General features: G+C 44.7%; 1 protein-coding gene across 2 annotated transcripts in view; it reads left to right on the top strand.

The window, feature by feature from the left end:
• Window positions 733-14,714, top strand: part of DLG5 (discs large MAGUK scaffold protein 5) — a 95,372-nt gene continuing 81,390 nt past the window's right edge. Inside the window, exon 1 of one of the 2 annotated variants that reach the window (XR_002439377.1) lies at window positions 733-1,705. Coding sequence is in view for 1 of the 2 variants with exons in the window: in XM_021398878.1 (XP_021254553.1) it covers window positions 1,402-1,705 (304 nt within the window). In the remaining variant the exon portion in view is untranslated. The remainder of the gene's footprint in view (window positions 1,706-14,714) is intronic. The other variant, XM_021398878.1, reaches the window with a different exon arrangement.

Genomic DNA, 14,714 nt, shown 5'->3' with positions numbered 1-14,714 from the left:
GGTCTTTCAGATAAAATGTGAAATTCAGCTTTAAGTGACTATAGTTGCTTTGCAGCCTACTCCCCGGTTGTTGGGGGTTTAGCTGCTGTTCAGGATGGGAATGCGGGCAGGCTGCTTGCCCTCAGGCACACGGTGTTACTGCATCCTGCAGCTGCTGAGAACAGAGCCATTTGTGTTCCACTGGTAAGTTACTAGGTGTCCAGTTGTTCACTGAACACCCAAAATGACATTTAGGGGAAGATGAGCCAACACCCGTTTCTAATATGTGCATCTTTTATTTGAAACTCTCATTTCTGTAACTCCTAGCGGACAAAACTCCCAGCAGTCTGCCAGTATTGCGGCATTTCTGTCAGATCAGACGAGTCTCGATGTGCTTGTTGGCACACTGATCTCTCGCAGCCCGGGACGGTCCCAGCCCGGAGCCCGCCAGCCCTATTCGGCGTGGGCCGCGCCGCCGCCAGGCCCCGCTCCCAGGGCCGCGCCTCCGGGAGATGGCGGTACGCGCCCCGCCGTCGAGCAGCACCGCCCCGCGGGGCCTTTGTCTCGCCGCCGCCGTTCGGGGGCCCAGGCTCGGTGCGGGACGAGCGGAGCTGGCGGAATGCCGGCTCCTTAAGTGACTTGATCACCCCCGCGCCTTAAACGCTGTCCGCGGCCCGCCGGCCGCCCCCACCGCAGCCCTCCCGGCGCCGAGGCTCGGGCCCTTCCCCGGGCCGCCCCTCCCGCGCCCCGCCTCCTTGCTCCCCTCCCCCGGCGGGAGCCGCTAAGTGACGGGCGAAGGGCGGCCGGGGTAGAGGCCATCGTGTTTCGCTGCCGGCGGCGGGAGGCACGGAGCAGGCGGGCCGAGCCGGGCCATGCGCCGCCGCGGCACCGTCTGGGCGCAGGCAGCCGCCGTGTGCGACCAATATGGCTGCGCGCTGCCGCGAATGAAAGGAGGCGCCTGGAGCTGAGGCCGTCTCCCCCCCCACCCCTCCTCCTCGCCCCGCGGCCTGCAGTGAGCCCAGGAGAGAAGTTGGCTGAGCCGCCCCGCGGGGTGGGGGGCGCCGGCTGCTGGGGGCGGCGGAGGAGGCGGCGGCAGCAGCAAAGAGGAGGAGGAGAAGTTGTTTGGCCGCCGGGAAGGCGGAAAGGAGAGAGCGGCGCCGGCTGGAGGAGGACGAGGAGCAGCCCCGTAGCGGGCTCTCCCCGCCGAGCGCCCCAGGGGAGAGCGGCGGTCGGTAGACCGCGACAGGAGGAGGAGGAGGCAGAGGGCGGCCCGGCCCCGGGTCGGAGCCTCGCGGCGGCCGCCCGGCGCTGCCCCTATCGGAGCGGGGCGGCCGGCGGCGGCGCCTCCCCCTCGGCCCGCGCTTCCCCGGGGGCGGCGGTCGAACGGTGGGGCCGGGGGCCGAAGTTTGGCAGTCGGCGGCCATGGAGCCGAAGCACAAGGAGCTGCTCGCGCAGTGCCGGCAGAGCCTGGCGCAGGCCATGACCGAGGTGGACAAGGTGGTGGAGCTGCTGGAGGCCGCCGGCGCCCTCGGTCCCCGCGACCTGCGCGACCTGGAGGCGGCGGGCGGCGGCAAGGCCGAGGTGCTGATCGCCCTGCTGCTGGCCAAGGAGCGGGACCACTTCCAGGACCTGCGGGTGGCCCTGGAGAAGACGCAGCCCCACCTGCTCTCCATCCTCTACCTGAACGGCGTGGCGGGGGCGCCGGCGGCGGCGGAGGAGACGGCCGGTGAGCGGGGCGGGGGGCGCGGGGCGGAGGCGGGGGGAGGGCGGAGGGGAGCGGCTGCACCCGCCCAGCCCCGCCGGGCAGGGAACGGCCGCGCGGCGCGGGCCCCCTGGGCTGCCTTCCCCGGGGCGGGGCGGAGCGGGACAAGCGCGGGGGTCCTGGCTCCGCCGCAGCCCGCCGGCTTTTCCTGGGGAAACGAGGCTGCCGCGTTCGCGTTCGGGCTCTCGGTGTTTGTTTTCTGCTCCCTTCCTTCTTTCTCTTCTGGGTAGAGCGCTGCCGCTTGTTCCCCGAAGTACGGCGGATGCTGTACTTCAAGCCCTTTTACCCGGGTAGCGTCTCGGTCCCTGCCAGACCCCGGTAGCCGCTGGGACGGGACGGAGCCGAGCCCCAGCACCCGCCCGGGCCGCCACTCTGCCGGCCCCGCGGCCGCGCTCCTGCGGGAGAACTCGGGGAGGCGCGTGCTCAGCCCTCGGATAAGTGTTCTAACTGCTTTTCTTCACATGAATGTGGGCTTGTTTCGGGCTGCGCTGTTGTAGCGCTCGGCTGCGGTTAGAACAGAAAAGCAATTGTTACAGCTGCAAATCATGATGAGAATTGCAGTCCAGACCTTCTGAAGTTTGTCTTTGACCCAGAGGTGTTCGCTTCTCCCTCCTTTCGAAGCCAGAATCTACTTCAAAAAGAAAAAAAAATAGTGGTAATCCTTGAGGCCTTGTAAGTGCAGCTGTGTTCCTAGATAAGAAATAGTTCAGTTGGAATAAATGTAGGTAAAGAACATGCAGTTGTGCAAGTGGTATGTAAGCATTCTCTTCTTGCCTACATCAAGCTGACTGATGAAGAATGTGGTGGTGGTGGTGCTGCTGCGGAGTTTGGGAATTGCAGGATAAGTCCCCGTTTACATAACTTCCTGACTCTTACTGACTATACCTCTTTCTCAGGAGAATCATAGAATGGCTTAGGTTGGAAGATCATCTAGTTCCAACCTCCTTGTCATGGGCAAGGCTGCCAGTCACTTGATCAGGCTGCTCAGGATCCTATCCAACCTGGCCTTGAATGCCTTCAGAGATAGGGCACTCATAGCCTCTCTGGGGAACTTGTTCCAGCGCTTCACCACTCTGAGTAAAAAATTTCTTCCTAACATCTAATTCTTTTAGTTCAAAGCCCTTCCCCCTTGTACTATCACTACCAGACCTTGTAAAAAGACCCTCCTTTTTGTAAGCACCCTTCAAGTACTGGAAGGCCCCAGTGAGGTTTCCCCAGAGCATTCTTTTCTCCAAGCTAAGCAAATCAACTCTCTCAGCCTTTCTTCATAGGAGAGGTCCTTGGATCTTCCTCATGGCCCTACTCTGAACTCGCTTCAACAGCTCTGCATCCTTCTTGTGCTGGGGACCCCAGGCTAGGACATAGTACTCTAGATGGGGCCTTACAAGGGCAGGGTAGAGGGAGGCAGTTCCCTCCCTCTCCCTGTTGGCACCCATCTTTTGATGCAGCCCAAGGATACTGTTGGCCTTCTGGGCTGCAAGAGCACGCTGGCTTATGTCCAGGTTTTCATCCATCAGGACCCCAAGTCCTTCTCCTCAGGGCTGCTCTTAATGAGTTCTTTTCCCAGTCTGTACTTGTATCTGGGATTGCCTCAACCCAAGTGCAATACCTTGTTAAATCTCATTAGCTTCTTGTGTGCCCACTTTTGAAGCATGTCCAGGTCCCTCTGGATGGCATTCCTTCCTTTTGTTGTATCAGCTACACTCAGCTTAATGTCATCAGCAAACCTGCTGAGGGTACACTCAATCCCACTGTCTGCGGTGTTGATAAAGGTGTTGAAAAGCACCGGTGCCAAGATGGACCCCTGAGGGGACACCACTTGTGACCTGCCTCCACCTGGACATAGAGCCGTTGATAACAACCCTCTGGCTAGGACCATCCAACCACTTCTTTATCCACTTAGTAGTCCAGCCTTCAAATCCATATCTCTCCAATTTAGAGATACGGATGTGGTGTGGGACCAAGTTGAAGGCCTTGCACAAGTTCAGGTAGAGAATATCAGTGTCCCTTCCTTTGTCCATTGATGCCATCACTCCACCGTAGAAGGCCACCTGATTGTTCATGCCTGATCTGCCCTTTGTGAAGGCTTGCAGGCTGTCTCTGATCATCACCTCATCTCATGTGTGTATAACATAGCTTTGAGGAGGATCTGCTCCATGATCTTCCCAGGCATAGGAAGAGGCTCACTGGCTTGTAGTTCCCTGGGTCTTCCTTTCTCCCTTTCTGGAATATGGGAGCGACGTTTCCCTTTTTCCAGTCTCCGGGGATCACTTCTGACTGCCACAATTTTTATGGAATAAAAGATTTTTGAGGAATAGAGCTCTGAAGAGCTGCTTCTGCCTGGAAAGCAGTGCTTGCACATGCACTGCGTGCTCTACCCTTAACTGGAGTTGTGCTGCTGATGCTAATACTTTGTGAAAAAACAAAATGTGTGTGTAAGGGTCTTATGTTTTGTTGCATATCCCTGTTATGTTGTACAGCTGTTTCTAATGAATAATGCCAGGACCTCACAGGACAGGGGAAAATGGATGGAACAATAGGTCTCAGTACTTCCAGCGTTATGTGGTCTGACATCAGTGGGTGGTGGGCATGCTGCTTGCTTTTGGAAATGGCATCTATGGTGTTTCTGTATGATTAGGCTCAGCCCTGTCTTGTGGGGAACACATATTAATGGCACTGGACTACCAGTATTCCTCAGCCTTAAACGCAAAGGTGTAAAACATGAATGGCATAAAAATGCAGCACGTGTTGTGTGTAATAATACTCATTTTTAAAATGAGAGAATTACAGAATGTCTCACAACACTGAGTAAACAAGAAAAATGTAGCCTATTTGGCAAAGTGGACTGTATCCTCCTTGTCTGAACATGATCCTGAGGCTCATCTGTGTTCCATTAATATCTGTGTGTTCCCCTGACATGATGGTTTTCATTACTACTGGTAAATGAAAGCAAAAAGAGCCAACTCAGAGTGTTAAGTTTTTGTTTGCCTTGCGATGAACATGTCTACAAATGAGCGCATGGGAGGCTGCTAGTAGTGAGCTGTCCCCACGTATGGAGATGGAGAACCTGAGCCCTCTGAGGCTCTTCTGCACGTTCCAGCTGTGCTGCTCTGAGCAGGTCTCGTGGTAACAGGTCACAGGACTACTCACGTGCCCGCTGAACGCCTCTGAAAAATCCCAGCCTTTGCTGAGTTTGTCCTGAGTGTGTTATGCAAAGGGTTAATGTGTGAGGGTAGCTGCAGTGGAAAGGTTCCTGTTTGAACCTGCATGCCGGTGTAGCTGGGCCTATCCTCCTGTCTTCCGTAGGAAGTCTGACTGCCCGGCTGCCTTTCGCTGACCGCACAGGGCTTTCGCTCCCTTTCACTGTGGATGCTGAAGGCAGATGAGCCCAGCTGCTTTTTTGCTCTTTGGGTGTTGTAGCCAGCTGTATGCGTGAAAGCAGGGATTCTGTGTCTAAAATACTTAAGAGAAACAGTCTTCAGAATATATTATCTACAAGGGGAAAAAAAACACACCAAAGAAACCCCTTTAGCTCCTTTAATAAAGTAGCTCCTTTAACCTATCCAACTTACAGAATTACCATTAGTATCTGAAAAATGCCAAGTTACAGTGGCACACCTAGGCAGGTTCATACTCCTGCATGAAGGACATCTCCTGAATGTTTGTTGTAGGTGAAAATGATAAGCAGTCAGCAACTTCTTACAGCGTTATTTGGTGCTTCCAATCTGATGTAGTGAGAGAAGTGGTAAGGCAGTCATCAGGGTCCTTTTGTTTGAGGTTGTAGAGTTCACAGTCTCACAGACAGACTGCTCACGACCACGGTGAAAGAGCGGTTCTCCTTCCATTTCAGTGTATGTGACCTCTCCGCTTGCCTTCTCCTTGTATTTTTCATTTGCAAAGTAACTTTGCATTTTCTTCTGTCTCATTTTAAATATAACCTTTTGAATTTCAGTGGTAATATGTAAACTGTGCTGGAAGTGCAGGCTGTTGTTTACACCAGCAGTTCTTGTGGCTGACTGGACATTGTAGTACTGACACTTTTATAGGTATTTATCTGCACAACAGAAAGGAAGTCAGCAGCTGTTCAGATTGCTACAGGGAGAGAACTGGAGTCCTAGTAGGTGCTGCGAGCCTTCTAGCGTGGATAACTGCTTATGCTTCAAGGAGCTTTCTTAGTAGAATTTTCCCTGATTCAGTCTCCATTTAAATACGTTTGTCCTTCTGAGTAGTTCCTATATGCTTCTGTTAAATGTATCTTTCCAAGCTTGTTTTGTTTCTAATTTGAGAATACTCTACTTAACAGTGTTTGTAAACAAAATGGATGAGAAAGCTGCCTTCTGTCAAAGCAAAAAGTACAGAAGGCACCATTTGCTCTGTTCTCCTTAGTCATGACTAGAGATGGCATTCAGTCCTTCCTTGAGTGATACCTTTGGTTATAACCATGTGTTCCTGTGTAAATGTTTCTATGAGAAATTGTCTCTGTCCATGTGAAAGTGACTGTTTTCCTGATGTAAAATCTCCCAGTGCTTTGCACGGGAACTAGTTATTTCTTTTAAGTAGCATGCCAATTGCTTTTTCTTGTTTATTTTGGTTTACTAGTGGATTATTATTAAATACCTGGTTGGGCAGACTATCCCTATCCCATATGAGAAATCCTGTATTCTGACAGTCGAATATATCCTTCCTGACGTGGAGTTTAATGACTTCCATAAGTTTCTTACTTCTTAGATCTCTTACTAGACCAGTCATCTTTGACAATGATGTAAAGAACATTTTCTAAATTAAAACATGTCCAAGAATATAATGGAAGATATTTCTTTACGATTGGTATTACTAAAGGGTCAAAAAAGAAATCTGTTCAGGCTAAATGGACTTTAGACTACTGAAAATAATTGTCAAGGCTTTGTACTTTTTTTTGTGATACTAAAAAATTTAAAAAGCAAGCTGTTCCAGTTGTCAAGGTTAAAATTTATTCCTGAGATGAGCTTGAGGAGTGGCTGCAAAGGCACTCCCAGCTCTGCATTCTCAGCTGGGCACATTGTTAAACTGAAAAATCTTTGCTGCACGTTTCAAAACTTGTAGGTTGACCATCTCCTCTGTATTAGCAGTTGGTCTCCTACATTTCTGCAGCCATCCAGTTGCAGTCATTGTGTGTGGGTATCCATAAGCTTTATAAAAACATAGTGCTTTGATTTTACTCTAAGCATTCAGCACCATTTTAGATTTCAAAAGCACACTACACCAGCCTTTTATGGTACTTTATTTATCTAATTCAATATAAGAATTCAAGTTTTAAAATTTCAAAATTTAAAATTCTAAATGGATTGCTGTTTTTTTAAAGAAAGGTCTTGAAAAGGACATGGGGGGGAGGAGGCAGAAAAAAGGGAGATGGTTGAAAATTGACTTTGAATAGTTTCCTTCTATTGTTTTATGAGGCTTATTTTTTTTTTTCTAACTCTTGCCAGGGATTGAATGTTCATTTCCAATCCAGAAAATAAATGTGGGCATTCTGTAGGAGTAGGAAAAGGGCCAGGAACTGCCTCTCCTGGTTGTGTTTTTTTTTTTAAGTGCGTTGTTTCAGACAGAATTAATTTGAAGTCACGGATGACTTTTAAATATTGCAGCAGTCTTTGAGTGCATGTATAAAGAAAAGACCGGCTGCCTCTGTGTGTTAGCAGCTAGGAGATGGAAGGCTGAGACCTGGCTCTCATACGGGCAGCTCGGAGGTGAGAAGCATACAAGAAATGGGACTGTGCCCAAGATGCTGGGAGCAGAGCAGCTGGTAGCTGGTTCTGGGCTCTCTTTGTTTTGCCCCTTCCCTGATCCCCCAAAATGTTGCCCTTTGACAGAGGAGCCGGTCAGCAGCCAAGAGGCTCTCAGGTATGGAGACAGGCGGTGTTGTTCTGTATGAGTGAGTGAGAAGAGGGAAGCTTGGGAGAGTAGGGTCTGGGGTGGAGGAACATGATCGTAGAAGTGTTTGGAGAAGATGAGAAGTAATGCAGGAAGTATACATTATCTGGGAAAGAGGGAAAATGAGAATAAAGAGAAACTGTAAAAGTGTAGTTTACTGACTCAAGGACTGAACTGGCAATTTTGCAATTAAGCTCAATTTATACTCTCTTCCAGTGCTGCAAATTGAGGAGTGGGAGGAGTAGAGCATACAGTGTGCCTGGTTATGTCAGACCTGTTGTTAGTTCTTATGGTCTCCTCTTAAGCCCTGTTACAGGACTTGTTTTTTTTTTTTTTAGTTGTGCAGATAAAAAGCGGGTGGTGTTCAGAAGTCACTTACATTAGGAGAAGTACAGGTCTCTGACAGCGATAAGCAGTAATTAAACTTGCAAAAATACCCAGTGCTTGTTTCACAGTACATGTGTCTTCTGATGACCTCAATTACACAGTATCTCTGCCAAATATCAGGCTAACAAATGCAAGCTTCCAGCAAGTGTTTGGAGGGTAATTCCCAATGAAATATGGTGGTTGGAAGTGATTTCTTCCTCTCAAAGAAGGAAATGTGTATTTAGTTGTTCACAGTTCCTGAGAGTGATGGTTCTCAATTATATTTTTGCTGTGCTCAGAGAAGGAAAAGAAAGCTAGTCACAGTAAACTCATGTGGTTGCTTTTTTTCAGCTGTGTAAAGTGAATAACAATTTGGGGGATGTCGGTGCCTACAGTTATAGAGCTGTTTTGAACATACATGGCACTTAACTGTCTTACTGTTGCTGTGAGTTTTTTTTTAGACCTCTGGTCTAGATAGCAAGGACCACAGCCACCACATGGCAGAGACTGGGCTTTTTGGATTTAAACAGTCTGCAATTTGAGTTTTCTTTTTTTTTCCTTTTTTGCATGCTCTTATTACTTTGTTTCCTTTTTCCTCTTCCCATCCCACCTTTATTTCCTTCAATTTGCTTCTTAGCTTTCCTTACTCCTATAAACTCTTACCTCTTTCCATTCAGTCCTAATTAAGATTTCCATTATTATTTTATAGCACTGTTCCTTATTGAAAATTTGCATCATTAAAAAGATGCCTGTATATTATGTTGTGGTGAATTCCTTTGTTCTATTTTATACTTTACACCAGAACCTCTTCTACTATAAAATCTCGGGAAAGACATTTTTCAGAGCTGTTCAGTGCCCTGCACGTTTTAGATGTCTCAGTGTGAGGCAATCTGTTTTTGTTTTTTTTAATATATGAGCAATCTTGAAATGCTGTATATATAATAAAATTGTTCTAGATAGCAAAGCGTGTTGGTGCAAATAACTTTGTATGAATAGAGCTGTAATAAAAAAGTTGAGGCTTTATTACGTATATATCTAGGTTTCACTGACTTTCCACATTATATTGTGTAATTGCTGCTGAAACATTATTTATGACCCTCAAGATACAGGTCATTAGCTGTCTTTTAGTAAGCAGTATTGATTTAGAACTTAATCATCCTGGAAACATTGTGCTGTCTGAGCTTTGACTTGAGGTTATCCAGCACTTCTCTCGTGGAAGCGTAAAAGAATGGTGCTGTCCCCTGGGGAGCCTAAAGTTTTTACTGCATCCTCAACTTTAGAGCCCTACTATTCCACAAGGGACATGTTTAGAGGCTCTCAGTGTTACTCTGGCATACTACTAGTTCTTGCCAGCGTATGGTGGAGTTGGTAGTATGTTGAAGGAGGCTCACAGCGCTACAGCTCAGAAACCAGTTCAAAATACCTGGTGTGCAGTGTTTGCTGTGCTATGGGTGTGTTTGTATGCTTACCATGGGTTGTGTTGCATCAACAGTTGTCCTGATGGTGACAGGTGGTACAGCAGCTTCTACTGTTGTTGTAACTAACTAGTAAAATAAAGCTTCAGAACTCCTTTTGTAAGCTGCTGGGCAAGTGGAATTCAGTCTGTACAGGACAATGTTTGCAGACTTGAGAAACATGCTGGTAGACCCGGGTCCCTGGGTTTTGCAGAATCTGACAGAAGTACTCTGCCACTTGGGCTGAATATATAAGGATATTTTTCGTGACAGTGAGTGGCTGTTGGGCAATAAAGAGTAATTCACTTCGACTCAAAGGCCCTTCTTACCTAGCTGATGTCAGAGGAAGCTAAGAGCTGGCAGTCACCTTCTCCATCAGCTTCTGAATTCTCCAGTTTCACAATTCCTGAGCTGAGTTGCTCACAGCATTAATTAGCTTGTTCTGGATTGCTGTTGTTTGTATTTTAGAAGAATCTTAATATTTTTGAACTGAAAAATTAGTTTTAATTGGATGTGTTATGACTGGGGTCAGGAGCTGGAAAACTTTTCAAAACTTTTCTTGAGGTTTATTCTGTAGTTGAAATTCTGGACATGCTCTGTTGCAGGCAAACCGTGTCCTGTTGATGTCTGCACCAAAACCTTTGCTTTTTGAGTGTATTCTTTCACTGTTAAGCAGGCAGGCTGGCAGGTGTGTGTGTACAGTTTTCTGTAAAAGCTTAAGAACTTACGGAATGAGGGAGACAAAACTGATGCAGTAAATATCAAAAATACCAAATAGAGCTGCTAAATTGTTTGTGTGTTATTTTAATAAGCATGAGGTTATGTTTATTTCATTTTTTTTGTGGGTGGCTTTCTCGTTTTTCATGCTTTCATGAAAAATAAGTGAGAAGAGATCTGAGGCTATTAGTTGCACCATGTGATCTTGCTCTTTTCAAGGACTTAACTTTAGATCTTCCTCCTGATCCTCTTGCTGAAAGCAGCATTGGTTGAGATGTCAATAGCTCTTCAACCAGAAGTCAGCAGGAGATGGATGTGGTGTGAGTGACTCCTTTCTCTGAGGAAAGGTTATTTGTGTAGTTTAAGTACTCTTTAATGCTTCATGAATGATCTTGTGAGTGCTTGGAATGATTTTTAAGGTTGTCTTCCTATTTAGATCACAATGGTCTGTCTTTCAAGTGGTGCGGGAGTGAGCACAGTGAAATCAGACGATCTGAAGGTTTTCTTTTGAGTCTGTGTGTAACACTGCAATGAGAACATTTGGATATTAACTTCAATTCTTAGTCTTCAAAATCATAAATGATTTTCCGAGTTGACTTTTCCCTTTTGAATGCTTTTATGAGAAAGTTATGTTATTTGAGAGCTTGCTTAAACTCTTGTTGAACGTGGGGTCTCGTGTATTTTTAACAGATTTGTTTTTTCAGTTTCTTTAAGGGCATTTGGCTTATGTAGGTGTGTTTAAAAAAAGAATAAAATGCTTGACTCGTAAGCAAAAACAATCAAGTCTTAATAGTAGGCTTCTACTTGTAATTGATTAACTGACTTGTTCTTATCAGTTGCTTCACGAGCTGCTTCATCACATAGTTCTTCAGTTATGCTAGGCTCTAAGTGAGCTCTGTAGGTGCAACCTGAATTTTGGAAATGATTGTTTTTAAAAACAAAACTCTAAATCCACTCAGAATTACAAAATACTTCTTTTGAAGAGAGAATTCACTTCGCTTTAAAATGAGTTTACCTTCAAATGTTTTTTTTGGTAGGTTTTCTTTCTAACAGAAATGAGTATTTAAAAAACAAAAACCTATTTATTGTTCAGCAATTGATGCACCTGTGGTAGTGGTCCTTGGGTAGCTCAGCCAGTCTGTTTTGTTTCTTGTTTATTTAGATATGCTGCAGCAGCTTTCGTTTGCAGCTCTGTGCACAGGCAGATTTTGCTTTTTTTTTTTTCTTTGCTGGAGGAAAGTTTCGAAGGCTCCTGGTTGCCACTAGGGTATGTTAGGAGTGGGTGCTTTCTCTTGGTGTGTTGACTACTTCTTTAGGTTAAGGGTCAGATTAGTCAGACTCAATGGGGAAGAAATCCACAAGCCTGTTGAACATCACGAGGCTGGCTTAGGCATAGAGTGCAGAACACGACCTTTGAGATATTTAGTGAGTTATTTTTCTAAAACACCTTGAAAAGTGTAGGCCAGTGTTTTGGGATACACTGCATGAGCTCACTGTACAAATGTATTCATCTGTTGTTACCCTGGGTTATGAGCCTCATTTGTTCTTCTGGCATTTTTTACTGTGTAGTCTGAAGAAGGCAGTGGGCTGCATGTGGCAGAGCAGTGCTTTGGCTGAGCAGAATGCTCCTTGGTAACGCTGAGAAGCAGTTTCTAATGCTTTCAGAGATGCTTCCTGCCTCTGATTTTTTAGATCTTGGTAGAATATCAAGAGTATTGGTGTTAATATGAAAATGAATCTGGCAAGTCTTGACAGCCCTGTTCTGTTAGGCCAAAACCTGTGTGCAATTTGTGCTAGAACTGGGAGAAAACCTTGTGTAAAGTTGAGGCCATTTTTTCTGTCTCTGGCTGAGTTGACCTTTGGTTGGTACATTGTGCATACATGGCATGTATTTCTCAGGGAGTGTTCCACTATATTGCCTGGGATGTCAAACATCAACTTAAGTTTAAATCCAACTACAACAAATTCTTTAAGTGCTGCCCAAAGGCAGATTGTTGGTATGGCTTATATGTATTTTTTGTGTGTGTGTACTGTCTAGCTACTGTGTGTAAGAGTTCTCTGCTTAGCTGTTAACTACAAGCTGTACTTGTACTTTTGGAAACTTATTTATAGCATGCAAGCACTAAGACTAGTACTTAAAATGTTAATCAAAGCTGTAAATCACAATGAAAAGCAACAGTTTTCATTTGATGAAGTTACATAATGTGCTTTCATCAGAGCATGTTATGATGTATACCAATTCTTGTACTGTTTTCTACATCTTATTGTTAGACTTGTTTTATTGTCAGCTGTTAATACATGCAGATTGTTCTTAAAACTTGAAAGGACTTCCAATTCAGTTACCTGTAAATGATTTTCTTGTATTTTCCATCTGTTCAGAAAAGCATCAATTTGATGCTTTCATTATGACATGGTCACTGTTCTGGTGTACTGTACAACCTCTATTTTTGGTAGTGTGTTCATGTAGTCCAGCTAAAAACACTTTTAATGCAGTCAAATATTGATGAAGTCTGTTACAAACTTGAAGACGTAATACATACTGAGGATATTACTCATGAGCTCATGGCATCAGTCCATTATAAGATAGGACCTCAGAAAGTAATTAGAAAATGGGTAACATTTTTATTGCCAAATATAGGAGAGGCAGAAAGATTTCATTATGTATCCTGTCTGTATTTGTTTATACAAGAACACATACATTTTGTTTCCATTGTTTCTTTTGCAGACTTTGTTCAGAATCAGAGATGATCACATCAGTATCCCAGCTTATGAGAACGTATTTCACAAACACTTGCGTTCTTTTCAGTTGTGCATCTGATAAAATTGTGTCATGTTCACCTGTTTTATTTTGATTGTAGATAGTTAACAAAAGAGAGCTGGAAGGAGGGGTTGGGTGAAATTACAGTTTGCGAGAGAATAGGTTTGCCGTGGTTAGAGCTTTAAAATTTTAGAAAATAATTCCCTGGTCTTTATGTTAGTCAGAGGGGGAGACTTTGGATCATAGGGACTTTAAGATTCCCAACCCTGTAGATAAGGTTGTGAGACTGTGGCCTTTGGATTTAATTTTTATTAATATCAGATGTTGTATAATATTAGCATTCAGTGTAAAACTGTTGTTCTGAGTATTTGTAAATAAAGGTTAAAAAAAAAAAATGTGGCACATTAGGAAGATAGAGCATCTGTGCCTCTTGCATTTGAAATGCAAGATATGTCAGTGACCAGGCTTTTCTGGGAAGGATTTCCGAAAGTTTTTTGAGTAGTGATCTTGTTCTCTGATTTCTTCTGCTATGTGGGACAGAAATAATTTTTCAGCTCCAGCAGTTTCTTTTTTGGTAAATAAGCGTATATCTACAGCCTTTGGGACATAATGCTCTGGCTTGTTGGAAAACCTGTTAGTATTACAGGTCTTACTTAGAAGCTTCTTTCTCTTTTTAAACTCACTTCAAAGGAAGAGCTTTGTATTGTGGTTTCTTTATTATCATTAATCTTTGTTTTATATCAGGTTGGATAAATTCTCATGATTCTTTGGAAACAGGAATTATCTAAGACTAGTTTTCATTAAGTATGGATTAATTTGCATTATGAAAATAATTAAATATATATAATTTTTCCAGTATTTTTCTCAGGTAAAGAATAGAGTTTAAATAAATCAACTTTGTGTCCTTGGCAATTTCATTCTGTTTCCATTAGATACAGTGCATATCTGCATTTTTTTTACTAGAAATATCATCGCAGGGAAGAGCTGTTAACTCTGTCTTCTAGATAGCTCTGTGTTCATTAAGAGCGTCATTGAAGATGAACCTGATAGTGCTTCAGCTAAGAATGCTCATTTCATGGTAGTACGAAAAACAATTTCAACCTCAAATGATGATCCTAAAAATAGCTTTTTAGGGAGAGTTTTTCTTTGCTGACTGCCTTTCTTATAATTTTGTTTCAGCTGTTTTGTGGATGGAGGAAAAAGAGTAACCTTGCAGCAGAAGAAGCCTTTAGCAGGGCTGTGCTCACTTGGTTCATTGGCCACCTGCAGTACCAGGCTCTGTTACACTGAGCTTTTTGCACAAGGTTTCCTGTTGTGCTGTTTCATACAGATTGTTTTCCCCTTTCACCCTATGGTGTGTTGAAACAGAACAACCAGCATTACTGATGCTAACTTCTCTGCCTCTCTTCCCATCTTCAGAAGTAGGAAATGGAGGGAAGTTGAGGGATGATGTGCATTCAGAGCAAGATGTAAATAATATATCGTTAATGAAGTATCTTCTGCTGTGTTCAGATGCTATTTACAAATGAAGTGGAAAGGTGTTAAAATCTTCAATATGCTGTCTGTTTTCAGACACTAACCAAAAGGTGTTCATGGTCTTGCAGTTAATGGAAAAGGTCAAACTTGATGTCATGTCTCTTGTTATTAGATATTGCTTTTCAATGCTCATGCTGTAAGAAAATGGGAAGTTATAGTATAGTTCCAGTTACAGTTGCTGTATTGTGTTTAGACATTAGATTACAAATATACTCGAGACTGAGTGTAACAG

Source organism: Numida meleagris, chromosome 5 (assembly GCF_002078875.1).
Source record: "Numida meleagris isolate 19003 breed g44 Domestic line chromosome 5, NumMel1.0, whole genome shotgun sequence".
Taxonomy (NCBI): Eukaryota; Metazoa; Chordata; class Aves; order Galliformes; family Numididae; genus Numida; species Numida meleagris.
This window is presented reverse-complemented; position numbering and strand designations above follow the sequence as displayed.